This window comes from Micromesistius poutassou (assembly GCF_964030765.1).
Source record: "Micromesistius poutassou genome assembly, chromosome: 15".
Taxonomy (NCBI): domain Eukaryota; kingdom Metazoa; phylum Chordata; class Actinopteri; order Gadiformes; family Gadidae; genus Micromesistius; species Micromesistius poutassou.
The window spans coordinates 14204107-14225428 of record NC_140285.1 but is presented as its reverse complement, the minus strand read 5'-3'; the positions used below and the strand labels follow the sequence as shown (position 1 = coordinate 14225428).

General features: G+C 45.6%; 2 protein-coding genes across 2 annotated transcripts in view; both read left to right on the top strand.

The window, feature by feature from the left end:
• Nucleotides 1-12358, top strand: part of LOC311360058 (segment polarity protein dishevelled homolog DVL-1-like) — a 28502-nt gene extending 16144 nt beyond the window's left edge. Inside the window, exons 5-15 of the mRNA XM_084480139.1 lie at nt 1321-1459; nt 1603-1696; nt 2748-2817; nt 3216-3355; nt 4398-4474; nt 5376-5443; nt 5711-5788; nt 6018-6152; nt 6865-7032; nt 7453-7668; nt 10148-12358. Of these exons, the coding sequence (XP_084336265.1) occupies nt 1321-1459; nt 1603-1696; nt 2748-2817; nt 3216-3355; nt 4398-4474; nt 5376-5443; nt 5711-5788; nt 6018-6152; nt 6865-7032; nt 7453-7668; nt 10148-10671 (1709 nt within the window). The 3' untranslated portion in view covers nt 10672-12358. The remainder of the gene's footprint in view (nt 1-1320; nt 1460-1602; nt 1697-2747; nt 2818-3215; nt 3356-4397; nt 4475-5375; nt 5444-5710; nt 5789-6017; nt 6153-6864; nt 7033-7452; nt 7669-10147) is intronic.
• A 5428-nt stretch (nt 12359-17786) lies between these two features.
• tnfrsf9a (tumor necrosis factor receptor superfamily, member 9a) lies at nt 17787-21187 on the top strand. The gene is made up of 7 exons (XM_084480347.1): nt 17787-18192; nt 18576-18695; nt 19047-19181; nt 19397-19469; nt 19560-19684; nt 19796-19951; nt 20241-21187. The coding sequence occupies exons 1-7, from the start codon at nt 18066-18068 to the stop codon at nt 20357-20359; spliced, it is 855 nt and encodes a 284-aa protein (XP_084336473.1). The 5' UTR covers nt 17787-18065; the 3' UTR covers nt 20360-21187.
• The last annotated feature ends 135 nt before the right edge of the window (nt 21188-21322 follow it).

Genomic DNA, 21322 nt, shown 5'->3' with positions numbered 1-21322 from the left:
ATGTCAGGGCTTATAATACATATGCTTGCTTCGTTCTCTGCCTTTTACGATTATTTAAGTACAGATTAACTTTTGCTATGTAGGACCTTGATCAAAATAGTGCTTTTCGGTTTAGTTCATAGTGACATAATTCATGTTATTGTGAGTTTTAATATCAAATATATTGTTTCATTTGAGGGCCTGGTGTTTGATAGCCCTTTTAGACTTTATTTGTCTGATTTGTCTCATGCTAGCTATTGCTACCATGCTTGCCACTGAATGCACCGTTGGAGGGCTATTCTATCTCATTATGTTTAAAGCATCAAGGTACAATGTTAATGATGATGTAGTATAGTAGTATAATATAATCTCATATCTTTGTTTCTGACATTTTCATTTGAAATAGCTCAGTGTTGTAGTAAAGGGCGTTGGGCTCAACGGTCAATGATACATTATTGTTTTTGCTACTTCCACAGTATGGGCTTGGCCTCGCTGTCTGCCTGTCTCATAGGTGTTTATCTAGTGTAGCCTGTATCGGCTATGACAGCACTAAGCTAGCGGGCGAATGCAGCCTGAGGCATCAACAGACGCACAAAGACAGCGCCCGGCCCGACGCACACCAGCACCTGTGGAGATCTTAAAGTTCGCCTCAGTGTTTCTCAGAGCGTCTATTCAACAGAATCCTCGGAGCGCAGACACTCTAGCCCACTTGTGCAGACGCAGCTCAGACCTTTGCTTCTTTGGTCTCTGAGCGGCGCGTAGGAAGTGCTTAGCGATGGGACCGACTGCATTGCTGGAATGTTTTACTTGCTCCCGGCAAACGCGCTCTTTGCCACGCCCTCATCTTCTCCGCACCAGAGCCTTCCAGCGAATCCGCTGTCACCCCGAGACAGCCCCACCCCCCCGGGACTGTACGTATGCAGATGAGATGGGCAGGCGGATCTGTGGGAACCAATGGGGTGGCTCTGATCATAGTGGGTTTAGCATAGTTGACATATTGTGTGTGCTTGCACTAAAGTACCTTAGGAACCCCACTTTGTATGGTTTGTGAGTTATTGTTGTATAGTTTAAACTGAGTACAAAATGCCATTCTTGAATCCTAAAAGTAATTTGATACATTCATTCATGTATTTTCTTCATCTTTTGCTTTAATTTAATAATAATTCATATATATTTGCACTGAATGAACGTATACATTATAACTGATTCACACTTTAAGTATATAATTTCATCAGAGTTTAAACAGAATAAAGCTGTGTTGCGCCTCCGTCCTCCGTCCTCCTCCTCCTCCTCCTCCTCCTCTGGTGTGAGGGCGAGCTAACGGCCTCTCCCTCCCTCCAGTCCCCCGCATCAACGGCCACTCCAAGTCGGAGCGCACGGCGCGGGACTCGGCCATGGGCTACGACAGCGCCTCGCTGATGAGCAGCGAGCTGGAGTCCAGCTCCTTCGTGGACAGCGAGGAGGACGAGGACGCCAGCAGGTAGCACCTCCCCCCTGCGAGCCGCCGTGTTGTCGTGGGCGGGGCAGCGGCGAGGGCGCGGGTTAATGACGTGTTTCCTCCCTTCCTCTCTCCCCTCTCCCCCCGCCTGGCGGTGCTGCGGACGCCACGCGCCCGCCCTGCAGACTGAGCAGCTCCACGGAGCAGAGCTCCTCCTCCCAGCTGATGCGCCGACACAAGCGCCGCCGACGGAGGCACAAGGTGGCCAAGATAGACCGGGTGAGCCAATCAGAGGACAGCCCCCTTGATTGATCTGGTAGAGGTCACGTTCGCTCACGGAAACCGTCTCTATGAGATGCGTGACTCCAACTCAGACACGGTGGTCTGTCGCAGCAGCGGGACGGCACAGCATGTTCTCTCCAGGCGGATGTGGATGTATTGAGATTGTAGACAATGTGGTGATGGTTTTTAGGTACTCACAGAGTATCTGTGGATACCTTTTGTATTGAGTATTATTATCTTAGTTTTAAACACTTATTGCCCAGCCCCTGATTGCACACAGGTTTAGGAATGTGGTGACGACACATGTAAACTGTAACAGGTCTCCAAACTGTTTGGTACCACTTGGCCCATAGAGGGCACTGTTATTTGCGGGCAAAGTAAAATTCTCAGCCCAAGAATTTCTGAAAGTTGGTCTACATGCCTTATTTTGCATGCTGTACCTTTTTGAGTCGTGGACCCACAATGTCCCGTCTGGTTTAATTTTCTGAACAAAAATCTTATTTTTTTCAACCACTGGGGCAAATGACCCAAAATTTGGTGTGTTCTATGGACTTCTAATTACATGATATATATGGAAATTGAATCTGATTTATACGGATATCAACATTTTGCAAAATTCAATCAATCCCAATTCCACTTGAGACAGGGCCAGGGCCCGTGAACTGGGTCAAAAGCTCAAAAGATGACGTCACAGTGTCAATTTGAATAAATTCTAAGCTAAGCGCTGATGCTTAAAATTGCTTTAATCTTAAAGGAATTGGCTCTTCACACATGACTCAGATCTACTCAGGACTCTCTTGGGGATACTTATGTTATTGCAGGGAAAGGGCTTTCATGGCGCAGGGTGGTGCGAGTGGGCTGTGAACACCTTCTGTGACTGCTAGCAGTCCTAGTTATTATTATTACTTATCAAACTAATAAAAAGATGAAGAGCATCTTAACCCCGGTGTGTCTGATAACTGCCCACTGCGGCGCACCCCATTGCAGCCGTCACTACCAGAACACATGAGACTGAAGGTCCCCTCTCTCTGCCCTGTCTCCTCTCCAGTCCTCCTCGTTCAGCAGCATCACAGACTCCACGATGAGCCTCAACATCATCACCGTCACGCTCAACATGGGTACGTGCAGAACTTCTTATTCATAGTCACTGTTATCTGTCCCCGGAAATGTCTAGCATTTCCCTGGACGCAGAACGTGAACACGCAGGATGTGTTTCCCAATAAATAGGGTTTTTAATGTATTTTTGGTTGTGTTTGTTGTCCTGTAATAAAATAAAGTCAGAAGTGAGAATAGGGAATCCACCCATCGCAAAGCTCCTTCCTATTGGTTTCTGACCAAAGTGTGTGATCACGGTTGATCACGGGTCTAACGGGACCCCGCCTGTTAGACCCTGAGCCCTCAGGTCCCGTCGGCCTGTTTCATTGGCTCATTCGTCTGTGTCCAGGTTCATCATTGGCAGCCCTAGTCCCCACACATCTCTGACGTGCCCTAACGTGAGCTCCTCTTCCCCTGACAGAGAAGTACAACTTCCTGGGCATCAGCATCGTGGGCCAGAGCAACGACCGGGGCGACGGGGGCATCTACATTGGCTCCATCATGAAGGGCGGGGCGGTGGCCGCTGACGGCAGGATAGAGCCCGGGGACATGCTGCTGCAGGTAGGCAGGGGGTCACCGCGTACCACCCCCCCCCCCCACACACACACACACACCCAGGGTGCATGGGGCGTAGGCCTCATTCACCATGCATGTAGTCATTGGGGCGAGACAGATGAGCAGCGTGTCCAGGTCTCGTTATCTATCGTGTTGTTTCTACTTTATCCTTACCGACGTACGTACACGCGTACGTTCTGATCGGCATGCCGCATGCCGTTAAGAGACTGGAGTCAGTTTGATTGACACTTGTTTTCTAGTTAATAGATGCTTTTATCCAAAGTGAGTCAGACGAGAATGAAAGCGTGCAATCAATACGGGAGCAGTTTTAACAACGGGGTATAAGCGAAGAGCAGCTGTGGCTTTCGTGGTTTGGAGGGTTTGTGATTAATTGTATTGTTAACCCATTAAAGTGCTGCTCATTAATGAGTGAGGGCCACTTAAACATTGCTTCTAAAATATATATATATATTTATTCAGTAAGTAGACATTTTATGTAGATATATAGACAACATGGCTATACTAACACAATAGGCAGGTCAGTTTATCCAACGCAATATTTTTTTGTTGTACTGGCTATATAGTCAGTGAAAAGCCCCCTTTGTTTTGTCACAGACTTTCAGAGAATAACTGGTACTCCCACACTAATGGGAATGGCCAGTGTACTTCCCCTGCCTGGTTTGTTGCTGATGCAGCGAGAAAGCAGTCCCCTGGCTGTAGTCGTTAATAGAAGCTGTTATTCTGCTGCTCGGTTCCCTCCTGCTGGCGCCCGGCTTTGATCTCTGTGTGACTCTCCAGCCGCTGTAGTACCCAGAGTGACGGTTTTCTTATTGCTATTTTCCACTTTTTAATTTAAGTTCTACAGTGTGAAGCCTGCGTTGGTTATTAACTCCCGAGAGGCCGGCAGCACTGCCGAGAGTGTCTTGTGTATTGTGTGTGTTCAGAAATAGTGTTTTTGTCGTGTTTCAATATAAATGCGGCCTTAATCTAACATCATGTTACTACGTAGGGATTGGTCTAAATCGATTGGTCTGATTTCCCCCAACAGGTGAACGATGTGAACTTTGAGAACATGAGCAACGACGACGCGGTGAGGATACTCCGAGAGATCGTGTCTAAAACTGGGTAAGAAAACACAACATACACAGAAACTATACTATAGCTATACTATCACTATACTATAGTATATATGATATACTATAGCTATACTATCACTATACTATCACTATACTAAAGTATTTACACACAGAAAATGCACATGTCTGTACACACGTCCCCACCACCTGTCTGCACAACAAATTTACCAGCTGGTATTAATAAAGAAACCTTGACCTTGACCATACGTTCAATCCGCACCATAGAGGATTGAACGTATTAGTAAGGAAATCTCATCGAACGGTAATTCAAGTGGAATCTGCAAATCTGGATTACGTTAATGTTACCCAGCATCTACCCGGCCTCGTGTGATTGGACGAGAGTGGGTGCAGTTTGATGCAGCAGTGATGGAATGGAGCCTCTGGGGATGAAAGGACATTTTGCACCCGGCTGTCTCTGTCACCTTTTGCAGCAACAAACAGCATAAGCATAAGCAGCAGCATGGTCGGGTTAAAGGTGCTGCAGAGAGGATTTATTTCAGTGCAGTTTGTTGGAAATGCCATAACCATCCGTCAGCCTTTCGTGAGTGACAGGCACTGAGAGGAAAACAGATGAGGTTGGCTGAGCCTGCCTCTGTTTGAGGCAGTTTAGATTTTATAACGATCTGACCAATCAAGTTTTCTTTTCCCTTATTGGTTCAGGGAATCCATCTTACCTGTCAATCACAGGTGTGAAATGCAACACTTCCCAACGGTGGAGCAACGTAGGGAGGGCGCGCACACAGAGGAAGTGGCGGCTTTTCCGTTGTTTAGTTTCAAAATCGTACTCCTCTCTGCTCTCTTCACAGCTCTTAAGTCTTACCTAGCAGCGCTGAGGATAATATGAATGATGTCTTTTGGTAGATTAATATTGTCTTTGTGTTTCCCCACAGTCCCATTAGTCTTACTGTTGCCAAGTGCTGGGACCCCTCCCCCCGCAGCTACTTCACCATCCCCCGCGGTGAGGCCCTCCATACCAAACTGACATTCTGCTTGTTATTACAGTTGATAATTATGTCATAATGATTAATAATGACAGGTATTTGTGTTGTTTGGTTGACTTACAATACCGTGCCTGCTAACATTCTTAGCCTGGGTGATCCCCAGTAGGAGTATGTAGTATAAGGTATAAAAGTGACTCCCTTTTTAGTACACAGCATAGCCTAGAAGATAGATATCCACGGTTTTGACTGAAAGGCATTAATGGTGCATCGCTTTCCTTGTCCAGCTGAGCCAGTGAGGCCCATTGACCCCGCTGCCTGGATCTCCCACACCACGGCCCTGACCGGCCCCTACCCACACTACGGTAAACACAGCCCCGACCGGCCCCGTAACCACACACCACACACCACACACCACCAGCACTCCTCCTTAACTTGGCCTTTCTCCGGACCGCGAACCAGCCTGCCATAGAAAGATTTTACAATGGAAAGAAGCCGTGCATTTGTTTTTGTCGTTGTTGTTTTTTGCTAAACCTTTTTTTCCCTCTCTCCACTCCACCCTTCTCTCTTTGCTTTGTTCCTCCTCCCTCGTAGAATTCGATGACCTACCGCTGTCAGCGAGCAAGACGGATATGGCGACCATCGTCAAGGTGATGCAGTTGCCTGACTCCGGTTTGGAGATTCGAGACAGGATGTGGCTGAAGATCACCATCGCCAATGCCGTCATCGGTGAGCGCAGCTTTCGCATCATATATCATATATTAACTGATCTCTGATCACATTGACAACAGACTTCCACAAAGTTGTTATTTGAATGTTAAAATGCACTAATGTCTAGCACTGTCCAAACAAATGTTTGGACAGTGCTATGTAAATGATTAAAATAGGGTCCATGTAGATCTGTTAGTTGGATTAGGTTATTAATATATAGGGCAATGTTTTTCAACCTGTGGTACACATACCACTGGTGGTACGTGTAGGTATTGCAGGTGGTATAATTAAATCTTTTAAATGGCTTGTTATTATTTAAAAAAAATAGTGTTGCTCTGCATTTCCTCATATGTTTTCCATTGTAATGTTTCCCATTGATGTTTTGTGTTAATCTGTGTGTGCGTAATAAACACACTGTTTATTTAGCAATAAACTATTGCAGCTGCTTAAGACGCACTTGCACTGGCACTTCAGGGGGCGCTGGCTCTCTTTGCTCAGCCACTACATGTGTATTTATCAACCCTTTACCGTTTCTATATGATGTGGTCCGCGAAAGAGACAATGTAGTGGTACACCAAAAGGTAAAGGTTGGGAACCACTGCTAAAGGGCACTTTAAACACCTGTGCTTAACATCTACCCTCTGTGTGTGTGTGTGTGTGTGTGTGTGTGTGTGTGTGTGTGTGTGCGTGTGCGTGTGTGTGTGTGTGTCTGTGTGTGTGTGTGTGTCAGGTGCGGACGTGGTGGACTGGCTGTATTCCCGGGTGGAGGGCTTCAAGGACCGGCGCGACGCCCGGAAGTACGCCAGCAGCCTGCTGAAGCACGGCTACCTGAGGCACACGGTCAACAAGATCACCTTCTCGGAGCAGTGCTACTACACCTTCGGAGACCTCTGTCAGAGTACGGCCGGACCCCCCCTCCACTTGCATATCATACAACACTATGTTGATATCATATATTTATGTGTTTGTCTTCCTATCTATCTATTGATCTGTCTCTGTTGCATCAATGACTTAGCTTAAAAAACATGTGATGTGACCTCACATTCATTACTAATATAATGGAGTAATATAATGATGTTCATATTAGTATCAAGACAAAGACTTCACTGTTCACTGTCAAAAATATGTTTGGCATGATGTATGAGTGTATGAGTAATATGACTGAAAGTAAATGTCACTCTCTCTCCCACGCACGCTCTCTCTGTCTCTGTCTCTCACTCTCGCCCACCCTCTCTGTCTCTCTGTCTCTGTCTCTCTCTCCCTCCCTCTCTCTCCCTCTACCCCTCTCTCCCTCTCCCCCTCTCTCTCTCTCTCTCAGACATGGCGTCGCTCAACCTGAACGAGGGCTCCAGCGTGGGGGGCTCTGAGCAGGACACCCTGGCGCCCCTGCCCCCCAGCACCAACCCCTGGCCCCTGGGCGGGCAGCCCTTCCCCTACCCCCCGTTCCCCTCCGCCCCGCCCAGCTTCCCCCCCGGCTACTCAGACCCCTGCCACAGCTTCCACAGCGGCAGCGCCGGCAGCCAGCACAGCGAGGGTGAGTGGGAGCCAAGATGTGTGCTGGGAAGAGGGGAGGGCTGCGGCGTGGTGCGGTGGTGGTGGTGGTGGTGGTGGTGATGGTGGTGGCGGTGGTGGTGATGGTGGCGGTGGTGGTGGTGGTGGTGGTGATGGGTGGTGGGCGGGGAGGGGGTCCTCCCTGGGGGTTGTCATCTGCTTTTAATTACCCCCTGTGCTAATTTGGCTCCAGTTGCATTGGGGCCGTCCCCCTGAGCCGGAGGCCCCAGATATGAGGAGGAGGAGGGTGAAGGGCCGGGCCGGGTGGCAGCTGAGGCTGGCATGGTTTTTGGGTACACTGTGTTTTGTTTGGCCTGTTACAGGTTGGAGTTGAGCCATGTATTGTACGGCATGTTGTTCAAATATTGAGACACATACTGGCAATGGTTTGTTACTTTGTTTCAAAACCAAGCACAGATAAAGAAAATTTGACCAAAATCAGCTAAAAGGAAAGCTCTACTTAACAGACAGAGATATGTAGGGCCATATGATATGTGTTCAGATAAGGTCCCACTGCGTTATCCTACCTAAAATATAATATCTGTGTTTGTTGTGTCTGACAGCTAGAAGACATGCTCATTACCAATGATAAGCTATGTGTGCACTGATACTGGTATTGGTCAAAGGTCAATCTTGACCCTCTCAAGGGGCCCAATGGACAGCTCTACAGTACTGGGTGTGTTAAACCCACCAACCACGTGGTCACAAATCACACTCTTTAAAACAATACCCAATGTGTGGAGCAGTCTTTGGTCTCCATTTGTATGCCTGGAGTTTCAGGCTGCGCATTGTGTCACAGCTGCATGTGCGCTACATATACTGCTTGTTGCATATCTGCATCATGGAGCAGGCCAGTGTGGACTTGTGCTACGTGGGCAATGGCAGCAGTGTGTCAGTGGTGCTTGGTCTGTGACTGTTTGAGTCGTCCTTTTCTGTTGTTTTCGTTTTCAACAGTGCATCACATTTTGTCTTGTCCCGTCGTGGTCGTGATTCATCCTTCCAGCAGAGATCACTTCCAATATCTGCATATCTAACACTTGACACCTCAGAGGGGAGAAGTGGGAACGTGCCCAGTGTCCTGGTGTTTCTGTTTTGATTTGAGCCGTTGGCTTGTATGGGATAAGATAAGCAGGGGGTTTACTTCAGTGGGAGGTCAACGTCAGTGCATTAAAACCATTGTTTTACTCCATGGGTATTTGTGTACACTGGCGTATCATAGTGTGGCTGTGGGTGGAGGGTAGGATACACTCACTTAATGAGGGGAGGACACGCAGGGTTAATGCTGGACCCGGTACAGACGGGTGGACCAGGGATAGTGGTGGCTGGGAGGTGTGTGTAATGCTGCTGTTCCCTCTGTTTGTGCTGGGCAACGGCAGTCTGAAGGAGGAGGTAGTCCCAGGACACTGGGGGAACCGGTAAGACCACGGAGCCCCTTCTCCACCTCCTGCTCGCCTCCTTCTGTCATTTGTTCTTCGATTTCCTTCATTTTCCTCAAAGGATCCACACCCCCTTATCTCTTATCCTGCCCGTCCCTGTTTGATTGCTGTGATTATTATCTATATTATTTTTGTTGCCCAATCCTCCCATGTACCTTGTTTTGAGTTTATTACTGTGTGTGTGTGTGTGTGTGTGTGTGTGTGTGTGTGTGTGTGTGTGTGTGTGTGACTCTCCTACAGTCTACTCTGCCTGTCCTCTCCATTCAGGCATGCTATTGTACTGTACTGTACGCAGTAAAGCAGAAAAAGAGGCATGTAGATGTGGGATGATTCACTGGCAGGGCTTCTGTTCTCCTCCTGACCAGTAGGGGGCACTAGTGCACCACTCTACCCAGAACTGTTGGCAAAGGATGAAGAGGAGGTGAACTGTTCATTTTGTTGGACACAGTTGATGCGGCTCTGCAAACCTGTAAATACACAAACCGCCATGCCTGTGTTTCCACAGTCCTACACCTTAGGACAGGTGTGATTTTGAAGAACAACTCACTTTCTATTCCTTCCAAATTACTTTCAATTTGAATTATTGATCATGCGCTGTATATTGTAGTGGGAGGTCGTCTTCAGGGCGAGTTGAGTTTTACATTAAAACAAGGACAGGAGTTCATAGTAAGATCAGAGTAAGAGGTCGGCAACAGCAAGGAATCCTCCCTCCGGTCCCTGCTGCAGTGTGGAGCAATAGTTCTGGATTGTTTATGTAACTCCTGTCTGGTCGCTCCTGGAACCAAGCAGTAGGATGCAGTAGTTCTACTGGATCTTGTTCAAGATAGATAGGTAGCTGTTCTGAAAATAATCCTCCTTTTAATCAGACAATGATAATAATTGTGTTAATCATTTATTTCTAATGGAGTGTGGGGCGCTGTATCATTAAAGCGTTGTGTTATCCTGCAGTGGACACAGGGCTCTGCTAAAGCCTTTCCTCCTCCCTCCTCCCCCCTCCTCTCCCCCCCTCCTCCTCCCCGTCTCCAGGTAGCAGGAGTAGCGGGTCCAACCCCAGCGCCGGGAAAGGCCGGCGCTCCTCGCCCCAGGAGAAGGCCCAGCGCTCCACCTGCAGCGAATCAGAGCCCGGCGTGCGGGCGGCCCGCCGCGGCAGCGACCGCTCCGCCAGCCAAACAAGCCACGCCCACAGCCACGCCCGCTCCGGCTTCAGCCACACGCAGTCCCACCGGAGCCACCCCCACTCCCAGCACAGCCACCCGTCCTTCGCCTACAGCCACGGGCCCCCGGGGCCCCTGAGTCCCCTCAGCCCCCCCGGGCCCGGGTCCTGCGCCCACAGCGAGCGCAGCCACGCCTCGTCCTACGGGCCCCCGGGGCTGCCTCCCCCGTACTGCCTGGCCCGCCTGGCCCCCAAGACCCCCGCCGCCAGCAGCACGCCCCCCGGAGCCCCCCCCGGCAGGGAGCTGGCGGCCGTCCCGCCCGAGCTCACCGCCAGCCGCCAGTCCTTCCAGCACGCCATGGGCAACCCCTGCGAGTTCTTCGTTGATATCATGTGACCCTCATGGGGGACGCCGCCGGTAGAATCATGTTGAGCACAAACATATAAGCCCCCCCCCCCTCTCTCTCTCTCTCTCTCTCTCTCTCTCTCTCCATCCGACCGGCCACTGACAGTCCCTGAGGTCAGAGGGGAGCCATGGCGACGTGGTCTCTCCAGGCAACGGGATGAAAAAGCACAAGGAGAGGGAATCCTCTCTCTCTCTCTCTCTGTCTTGCTCTCTCTTTCTCTCTCATATATACACGCACGCACGCACACACACACACACACACACACACACACACACACACACACACACACACATACACACACTCAAGGAGCACGTCTCCCCTCTATGGCTTTGAGATCAATGCAAAAAAAAAAAAGAAAAGAAAATAGAACCCCCATCTTTTGTATTGCCGTGACAACCTGTACAGTTGATGGTATGTGAGTGGTGTTCAACGTGGTGATCCTATGAAGCTACAACGCAGAGCTTGTGTGTATTTGACATTAAGTGCAGATCACTGTTGGGTCTACCGAGACCTGCTTGTGTCCAACTATCTCAATTCCGGGGACACCCGCAGCAACACACCTGGCTCAGAACTCCCTCGCTCCCTCCCTGACCAGAGATCTGCCACTTCTGGCGGTTGAACACACACACACACACAACGCAACGTCTGCTCCAGTCTTGGGTTGAGGCGTGTCCTTCTCTCTGCGTGGCCAAGGTCTCCTGAATGAAGTGCGAATCTGCCAAACTCATAAATGTGTTTCCCAAATTTCAAGGAAGAAACACCCCTCGCCCTTGTAGTTATTTGTTTTCAAAGTGGGCTGCACATTTGCATGTCCATCTCAACTGCTTTGAAGAAAGATGACTTTTGTTGATTTTATTTTTAAGTATTACTTTTTAAAAGTTGGGGGTTGGGGCGGGGGGGGGAGGGGCTAACCGCTTGCCAATATTTTAAAGAGAGTATCCATACACTGGATCCATTTTTTGTTGTTATTTATGTGGTCCTGTTGCATCGACGGTGTCATACCTTGTCTTTCTCACGGCTGGCTGACAGACAATCAGACGTTTTGTAACCTTGTGGCCAATTAACACTGTCCTAACTGTGCTATGTTGAATGTAATATCGCTGTCAGTTACGGAGCCCTTTCATTCATAACAGTCCAGTTGTGAACAAATGTGATGTCCCGCCCTTATCGGTAACTCAACACCCCTCAAAACACGATTGCAAACAGTGTCGTGAAACCACAGCCACTTTCAAAGAAAGACTTAAGGCTGAACAAAAAAATAACAAAATAAAATCCAAGACTTGAGCTAGGACAAAGCTCAACATGTTGGAAGCCGTTGAGCCTCCATTCACCACTAAGTCCCAGACGCTATGGTGAATGGTTGTGCTGTCACAGTCTTACGATGGGTATCATTAGTTATCATAGATCATTATCATTAGCCGTGTTTCAACACTGACATCAATGGGAAACCATAGCTGTCGGACACCTGATAAGACAACAGCAAAGACCTGCGTGTGTCTGTTGGAACATGTGGCCGAAAATAAATGGCAACACACCAGATATTATTTGAGCACTTTTACATTCTCTTTCTCCCGTCCTTAAGTATGAAACACTGTTTGCAATCGAAGCTTTCTCCTTCATATTGTTTCTTTACAAAAGAATAAATTGTACATAGAAATTTATTATATATAAGAATAAAAAAATATATATGTTCAACATTTTGTCTGCACATTATTTTTCCTTTTTATCTTCCTCTTGATAGAATAGTCATTCAATAACATTCAATAACATTTATCCTAGGACCTTCTCATTTCTATAACTGTCCTTCCCATTGTGTTCAGTGAACTACACGGTCTCTCTTAACAGTTATCAACTTCAACCTCTGTCCCCGCCCACATTATAAACAAAATAACCCCCTGTGGAATTTCCAGGCCTTCTTGAAACATCTGTAGTTTCCACTGGGGCTGGCCTCAGTCATAGATTTACCCCTTTGGCACCTAAACCACGTGTTTATGAGAAACTGCAATCGACAAGCTCTAAGTCCCACCTCTCAAGAGATAAACTTTCAGTAAGGAAGTGAGGCGGTCATGCAAAAGGCACGTGTTGCACTTATCGTAGTAGAATGAGACTCAAAAGGAAGCAGGATGTTCCAGTATGTCTTCAGTTTAGGCGCTAATAACAATCACAGCGTTGTGAGAAGTATCACGGTGGTGACTCACCAACATCGTGATGATGGTGACTGGACAAATAGCTGGTCATTAATTCAGCATGAGTCACGTTATCCAGAAACTGTTTACAGAGATAATGTCCCCGTGAAGGTCACGGTAAAAGGGTCGGGGAGGATGACATTTCACCCGTTCACAGCTGTGGTAAACATCTCAGCTCTTCAAACGCGCCAGTACTCAATGTGGGAGGTCCTGGGGGAGGGGGGTGGAGTGAGGGGGCCGTTAAGTAGATGAATGACGCATGAGTGTGGTGACGGGGGAAATTTAATGTGGGTGTGTGTGTGTGTGTATGTTATTATAATATACGTCATGTCTGCGTGTGTGCATAGAGCAATACCATTATAATTGTAGACATAACATGTCTACGTGTGTGTTATGTAAAGCTTATCCAAGGAAAACTTCCAGGTGAACTCTTGTGAGGTTGAGAATCCATGGAGCACAATGCATTTATATTTTATATAGTTTCAGGGGAAGAGAAAACACCCGTCAACACACACAAACACACACACACACACACACACACACACACACACACACACACACACAGACCATGACTGGAGCCCCTCTACTCACCCTATATTGGAGAGGTGGAGGGACGTGACGGTCGCCAGCTTCTCCAGGATCAGATGACTCCACAGTGGCTGCAGACATGTTCACAGCTGACAGGATATGGGTCCCCCATAGAAACAAAAGGAAAACAAAGAGGAGGCGGAGGGATGGCTGAGGATGTGTGCTGCGGTCACAGCATTCATAGTTTGTAGTACAGTAGGCCTGTATCCTTAATAACAGTTGCGGTTTGGTTTTCTGTTCAGAAAAGGCAGTTTCACTTTCAATTTCCTCAGATAAGATCTCTCTAAGATCTCTCCTCATCAATGTGTGAATCCTGTCTGTAGCACCAGACTAGCGTGAGCCATGCTGAGAACCATCGTGATCCAGGGGGAATGTTTCTTACTGTTACCAGAATACAATGTGGTTTTACTAGACTCGTGACTGGCATGACACACACACGTGTGTGTGTGTGTGTGTGTGTGTGTGTGTGTGTGTGTGTGTGTGTGTGTGTGTGTGTGTGTGTGTGTGTGTGTGTGTGTGTGTGCAGGGGGGGGTGATGATGCCGTAGCAGAGTTGCGGCGGACAGGATTGTTGACAGGATTGTCAATGCGTGAGCAATTGGACATCCCGGCGCTATTATGACGGGATTTTTCTAAAAACAATATAGATATGGGGAAGAAATATAAGAACGGTATTTTGGGGGCCCCAAAAGCCCTCGATGGGGCTTTCTATCGGGCCTGGAGCCCCAGGCCCGATAGAAGGATAGATAGTGCCTGGTTTGCCTAACAGTACCTGTGTGTGTGTGTGTGTGTGTGTGTGTGTGTGTGTGTGTGTGTGTGTGTGTGTGTGTGTGTGTGTGTGTGTGTGCGTGCGTGTGAGAGTGTGTAAGAAAGAAAATGCGGTAATGTAAATATTTTTGTTCTTAGTTTAGCTACTTTGTACCCTTATATGATTCTGGAAGCGAGTAACATTAACAGAAAAAACATAAATATGACCAAGGGTCATAACCCCACCACACACATACACACAGTGTACATGTGGTTGGTATATACATGTTGTAATTATATTATATATAGATATATTATAGATTGATTGTATATGCAGATCATCCTCAGACACACCAGGTAGGCTTGTGATATCCCAGCATTAGTGTGGATCAAAATAACTTCTTGGGTCTGTAGAAAGATGATGAGTAATGGTGACATTTTTTTTTTATTAAATCCCCATGTCAAATGAGGTCAGACATGTGGGTAAAACAGAATCAAGAACTAAATAAAATCAAATGTCATGGGTCATTCAGCTAATACTTGGTAATGGGCAAAAAACATGAGTCAAGATCTTCTTACCGGAATTTGCTTGACATCTTCTTTGAAATTCCACATCAGCATATGGAGGATTTGTGCTCTTTGAGACCTGAGATTGCTGTGTGAAGTGTTTTAGTAAAACACGTGTTGTCTAATATTGGTAAATTAAAGAAATTCTGTTTTCCAATACTGAATCGATTTAAAAAAAAATTATATATTTTGGAAAAGTTATTTTCTTGAAATCATTGTTGAAATACATTTGTTTTATAATGTTGCATTAAGGTTAGGTTAAAATTACATTTAAGTTATATGAACGTTTTTGTTTTGTTGAAATATTACATATTACTATTGCAAGCCTGGGTGGGCAATAAATAAATAAATAAATAACATAACAATGTAACATTCTTATTACAATAATTATAGGCAGTCAATTTAATGCTTAGACAAACAATGTCATATTAATGAGAGAAAAATGAAATAAAACAACGTAAAGTAGTCCACTCCACACAGCTCCTCCAGTCTGATTGGACTCTGGGGCTGGGTGATGCTGTACACTTGCTGCACAATGACTAATCAGTGTGCACAGGTTAAACCAGCCATCACCACACTAGTGATGGGAATATCGGCTCTTTTCAGGGAGCCAGATCATTTGGATCGGCTCACCAACAAGAGCCGCCCCTTTCGGCTCCCAAACGGCTCTTCATATTACCACATATACCTTTTATAATTCAGCCAAATGTAGCCCGTTTTGACTTATGATTCGTATGTGTAGGCCTATATATCACTTTAATTATTCAATACACCCTATTAGTATTCAAAAGAAAAAATGACATTTTCTAATATCACTAAATTGCTGTAGCCGATTGTTTTCATTGCATATGAGCGCAACGCCCATCCCCGCCCCTCACTGCTTGCTTAATGGTATGATCCTTGTCTATCCGCACTTTATTGGTTGCATGCATGCACGTGACAGTCAGTCACTGCACACACACATAGCATGCACGATGCACCCATAGAGCGGAGATCTTCATATCATTCTGCCTAGGCAAACTTTATATATATAGTCCTATATATATATATATATAAAAAGATATATATATATATATATATATATATATAAAAAATAACACTTGGGGTCGGGAGCCAACTCCCATCGTTCACTTAAAAGCCGGTTCTTTGAACCGGCTCGTTTGCGACCGACCCATCACTACACCACAGTCACACACTCAGGGAGAGATCTCCTACATGGCAACATGGAGCACCAGCAGCACCATTACCTACAAACTTCTACATCAACACCACCACGCTGCGTCCTTGTGTTTGGAGGAGCCCAGTAAAAGTCACCTAGGTGGAGTGTAGCACGTAGGCTACATACATACATGAATTGAAGGTGCGATAGGTACGATTTGAGAGTTGTAAAGAGTGAGGGGGAGCAGAAAAGAAAAAAGACAGCAAGATTTTGAAACTAAACAACCCTAATAAACGTCCCCTGCCTCTTCTCCCTCCGTTATCCGCCATTTACAAATTATCCATTCCACGCACCTGTAATTGACAATATGGCAATATGGGATCCGCGAACGATGGCCTGATTGGTCCGAAATTAGAAGGGAGCGGTGTATTATATATAACGCATTGGCCGATCCAGACTCAGGTTCTGTCAACTCGAAACAGCGCATTATACCTAGATGACGGATGGCTATGACCATTTCTTACTTAGGCTACTAATTCAAATAATAACTCTTAAATCTTTCGGATAGTAGCCTACCTTTAACCTTCCCATTTAGAAATAAAAATAGACTAGACACGGCAACAAAGTAATCGCCAAGAAGGTAAAAAAAAAAAACGTGAGTCGCTACGCATTTGGAAATCGAAGACCCGTATCCTCCTACGCGCAGTTGAGGTAGGCCTATTTGATAATTGCTGCAGGTTAATGTTTCATGCTGCATCCATCACCTATCAACTGCAGGGTTAACCCTGCAACTGTAGCAGCCCTGTTTCCAAACTGGGATTAGGCCTACGATGGAGATGAACCAAGCCTGTTACGCAAACAGCCTGTCTGCAAAAGTACAATAAAACTGTAACACCAACCCTATGCTTGCAATGTTATGTAGACTCCATAAGGCACATGTATATGGTATATTATGTATATAATTTGGTTATTTCACACTATGCACTTGCTATTTCTGTGGATATCATCATATGATGGAGGAAATTAGCACACATTTTATGTATATCCTATGTGACTTCTGTGGATATCATCATATGATGGAGGAAACTAGCACTTATTCGAAAGGTATGCATATATTTTATGTATAGGCTTACTCTATGCGACTTCTGTGGATATCATCATATGATCATAGCATTTATTTGTTACTTCTATGTCTGAATGATATTTATTATAGGCCTATGTACACAATGGACATGAGATTCCCGGGTGTGTGTGTGTATGTGTGTGTGTGTGTGTGTGTGTGTGTGTGTGTGTGTGTGTGTGTGTGTGTGTGTGTGTGTGTGTGTGTGTGTCCTTTTTTTTTTCTTCATTTTAATTGTTCAATGCCTTGATCTTATTATGTTAAGTGTCAAAGGGTGGGGACAGATTGGGTGGGTTGGAGGGAACGAGGGATCGCGGGGAGGGGAGGGGGAGCATGCTTCAGGGCAAGCAATATTTCACTGTGCCCCTGTTATACTAATGGATTCAAGGCTGCTCAAATCAATTTGCTTTTCATTTGTTTATGCTTATTTGGGCTACAAAGATGCTTCCCCTGCAATGTGTAAACATTGATTGGAAAAACAAATTAAAAAAAATGTATCATTAAAAAAAATATATATATAATATATATATATTTATCTGTAACACACCATCTATGTTGACGCTTGAATATTTTTGTCCTCATAAACTCCTCATGAATGATTGAAAATGAAATGGCAAAAAAAAAAAAAGGCATTTAATGCCATTGCCGAGCTTAGGACGCGCCCCTTCAACATTAAGAGCGGCTGATATAAATAAGAAACAGCGCACTGCTGAAACCAGAAGCCAGGGACTTTTAAATATCAACCACATGCTTTTTTTTTAAGCTGTATTTTGAAACTCACTTACTACTACAGAAGTTAGATCAGGAGAACGCCTGACGCTTGATGTATTGGAAACTTCCAAATACGATCTACGATTTATTTATTTTACCTGAATTGTCCGTAGTTTCTTTCCCGTTCTTTTATTATTTTGTTAATTAACTTTTTTTTAACGGAGCACCTTTCTTTGGGAAATTAACTCGCTACCTGATCTTTTTGCCTGGGTTAAAAATACAGAAGAAGCATAAGGAAAGAAAAAGGATGCTGTTCGCAGTGATCGGCGTCCTTCTGATTCAGTGCTGCTGGAGTCATGAGACGGGGCGCTGCATATCATGGACCCCCCTCCCCGGCACCCTCGACGTCGTGTGCTGTAAGAGATGTGCTGAGGGTAAGTTACGTTTAGGTTTCATAGAATGAGCTCCATAGAGTGAGATCCGCAGGCAAAGCAGTTTCTTAAAACTATACAAAGGAGGCAGAACGTATTCGTGGGGTAGCCTGTTTCATCGGCTCTCCCCTTTATCAAGAATCGTTTTCCGTTTTTATTCTACCACAACAAATATTTCCCCGGAATTAACTGGGATGCAGACTTCCACTAATTAGGCTACATGGAAGGGGAACTGAGGATGTTACTGTTATAATTGATTCAGTCATCGCTGACGGTAAGCATGCTGTTATCAATCCACTCGTTGCTTCTGTTTCTTTCTTTCTTTCGGTCTGTTATTCCTTTCTCATCCTCTACCCTGGCCTTCTCTATGACGTCAACGAGAACAGGTCAACGGATCGTCGAGTCCTGTGGCCCGTCGCAGGACGACCTCTGCGTCCCCTGTGAGACAGGCTCATTCACCTCGGACCCTTCAAAGAAAGAATGTACCAAGTGTAGACAGTGTGGAGGTATGAGACTCTAGATCCCTTTGTGATCACATCACCCTTTCTGCCCCTTTCTCACCCTTTATGTTGTGGAAAGGACTTAAACTAAACAAACTATTACAATGAAAGAAATGAAAACCACATGAAACCACTGAATAAAGTTGAAGACTTCTATTTTGAAATTTAACCACAATTTAACCAATGCAGACCACCTCTGCTTTTGCTATTACTTTGTTAAAACATATGTAGCCTACAGTTTCCTGAGCTCTTTCCACGTTTAAGTGATGAAAGTGTTTCCACAACACCCACCACGATCAAGACGCCACGTATGCAAACTTGTGAACCCATCTGTCTCCCCCTCGTTGAACGTTGAAGGTGTTCAACGAAAGGTGAAAGAGTGCAGCAGAACACAGGACACCCAGTGTGGCTGCCCCGACCCTCTGCTGTGTAACGACAAGCACTGCTCCATCTGCGTCAAACAGTGTGGGCGAGGCCGGGAACCCCAAGGAGGTCAGAACCAGTCAGAAATAATCCAGGCACAGTCTCTGTAGGACCAGATGCCTTTCTTGCATGCATTTATTCACTAGTTCTCGAAGTAAAGCTCATACATCGGTGTATAAGAAGAACAAGCATAGTTTTGCTTTATGGGTTAATAGAGGTCTTGTCTTGGTGATTGGGTCCCTCTAAAAGGAGCGACTGATGTAAAGGTTGTCTCCTCTGTGCAGGCTCCTGCAGGACGTGCCCAGTCGGGACCTTTAACAACCAGGATCACCAGAAGTGTAAACGCTGGAGAAGCATGTACGATTCAGCCCTGGTTTCATTTCTGCTCTCCCTCGCCATTGACAGGCCTCCACTCACCTTAGTGTTTGTGTTTTGCTTCTGTTTCAGACACTGCACCCATCCAAATGAGTACATGATCAGGGGTGATGCGTATACTGACAGCAGATGCGTTGCTAACGCGACAATCACCACAACAATGGCGACGACGACACGAAGACATACAGAGAGTAAAAGTATGTTTTGGTCTTATTTCTTGCCCTAGCTCTGGTGGTGTTGTCCTGTGCTTCTCATGTTCAAGGTCATACTGAAATGCCATGCGGTTCATTTACTTTCTTCTTGAGCAGAAGAAGACACGATGCTGCCCTGGTGGTTAGTCATAGCCATCAGCTGCGTGGTTCTACTCATTCCCCTCATACTGATGATCAAAGTCATCACCAAATTAAAAGAAAAGAAGGGTCAAACAACTGTCAGAAAGCCGCCCATCATTACAACACCGTATGGTGAGTCATGATTTCTTGGAGCCACGTGCATGGTGGCAGCTGGCGGGAAACGTTTTGCATACGAAAAAAACCCCTTCAGAAACCTGCTTTGCAAATGTCATATACATAAAAAAATATATATTATTATTATATAATTATTTTAATATATTATTAACAACAATAATATCTAATAGAATATTAAGAATAATTATTTATGTTTACATATATATACATTTATATCGATAATATAAATATATATAATACATATATTATTCAACACATTCAGATGAAACTCTTCCTCCTCTGCCAGATGAGCCAAGGACCCTCATGGCCATGGAGTGCAGCTTCCACGAGCCCGAGCAGGTGAGCAGCTCTGAGTCCCTGGCCACCGAGGACTCAGAGGGCTCCAGACACAAGCTCATTGTGTGAATGGACCGGCCCCTGGACCCATCTGGGACAAAGAATTGTTATGTCAAGAAGCGGATCCCCTGGAGCAGCTGTTGGCACCTTGGGTTGGAAAACGAGCCGTCCATTCACACAGCCCATGTTGTTGGAGGAGCCTTGCCTACTACAGTGTTATTCGGGTTGTGGCAATCCTTCGTTAAACAGGGTTATAGATGAACACAGATTCACAAGTACTCTGTTTGCCATATGAGGCTGGACTAAGTGTATAAAATGTGTCTGTAATATAGCCCAGCAGTCTTTAAATAACTCTTGATTTACCTCATTCAGTTTTTTGGTCATGGCTTCACTGTAAATATAGATGCTTTTGATTTAGCCCTCCATCCTTCAGAGTTCTGGATGGGGAATAAAGTTATTGAAGCTCATTGTGTTTCCATTTGCGTGTAAGGTGAACACGGATTATGTTACGGATTATTCATACCTGTTTTTGTATTTTTGTACCTTTTTCTGTTATTAGCAATTGTAAAGAAGTTATTGTAATAAATACGATGGAATCTCTTTTAAGTACATGATACAATTTCTATCAGTTACAAAACAACTGCACTTCGAAAACGTTGAATATACATTTTGTAAATGTAAGAGCGAAGGAGTTTAAACATGCAATGTTGACACATTTTAAGGGAATATTGAATGAACAATGTGGTGGTTTCCTGGCAGGTGCTGACTCGTCAGTGTGGGCATTGTATTGTGAAAGTCTTCTGCCATTGTTGAATTAAGGTTACTTTAAGTGCATAGAAAACCACCTTCTACATACTTGCCTTGAAGCAAAATTATGACTCATTGTCTGCAACTGCACTGACAAATAAATGAACCATCATCAACACTGATAGTGTTTTGGAGTCCTGTGGTTCAGCAGTTACAATAAGATGGTGAAACCCTAAAGGTCTGACTAAGCCGATACTTGAAATACTTGTTGGCCTTCCCCAAACA

Bases quoted from the DNA above. Each gene is read 5' to 3' on its own strand.
- tnfrsf9a (XM_084480347.1), top strand. From the start codon at position 18,066: ATGCTGTTCGCAGTGATCGGCGTCCTTCTGATTCAGTGCTGCTGGAGT. The intron at 19,470-19,559 runs GTACGATTCAGC...CTTCTGTTTCAG, and splicing joins TGTAAACGCTGGAGAAGCAT to ACACTGCACCCATCCAAATG. The intron at 19,952-20,240 runs GTGAGTCATGAT...CTCCTCTGCCAG, and splicing joins CATCATTACAACACCGTATG to ATGAGCCAAGGACCCTCATG.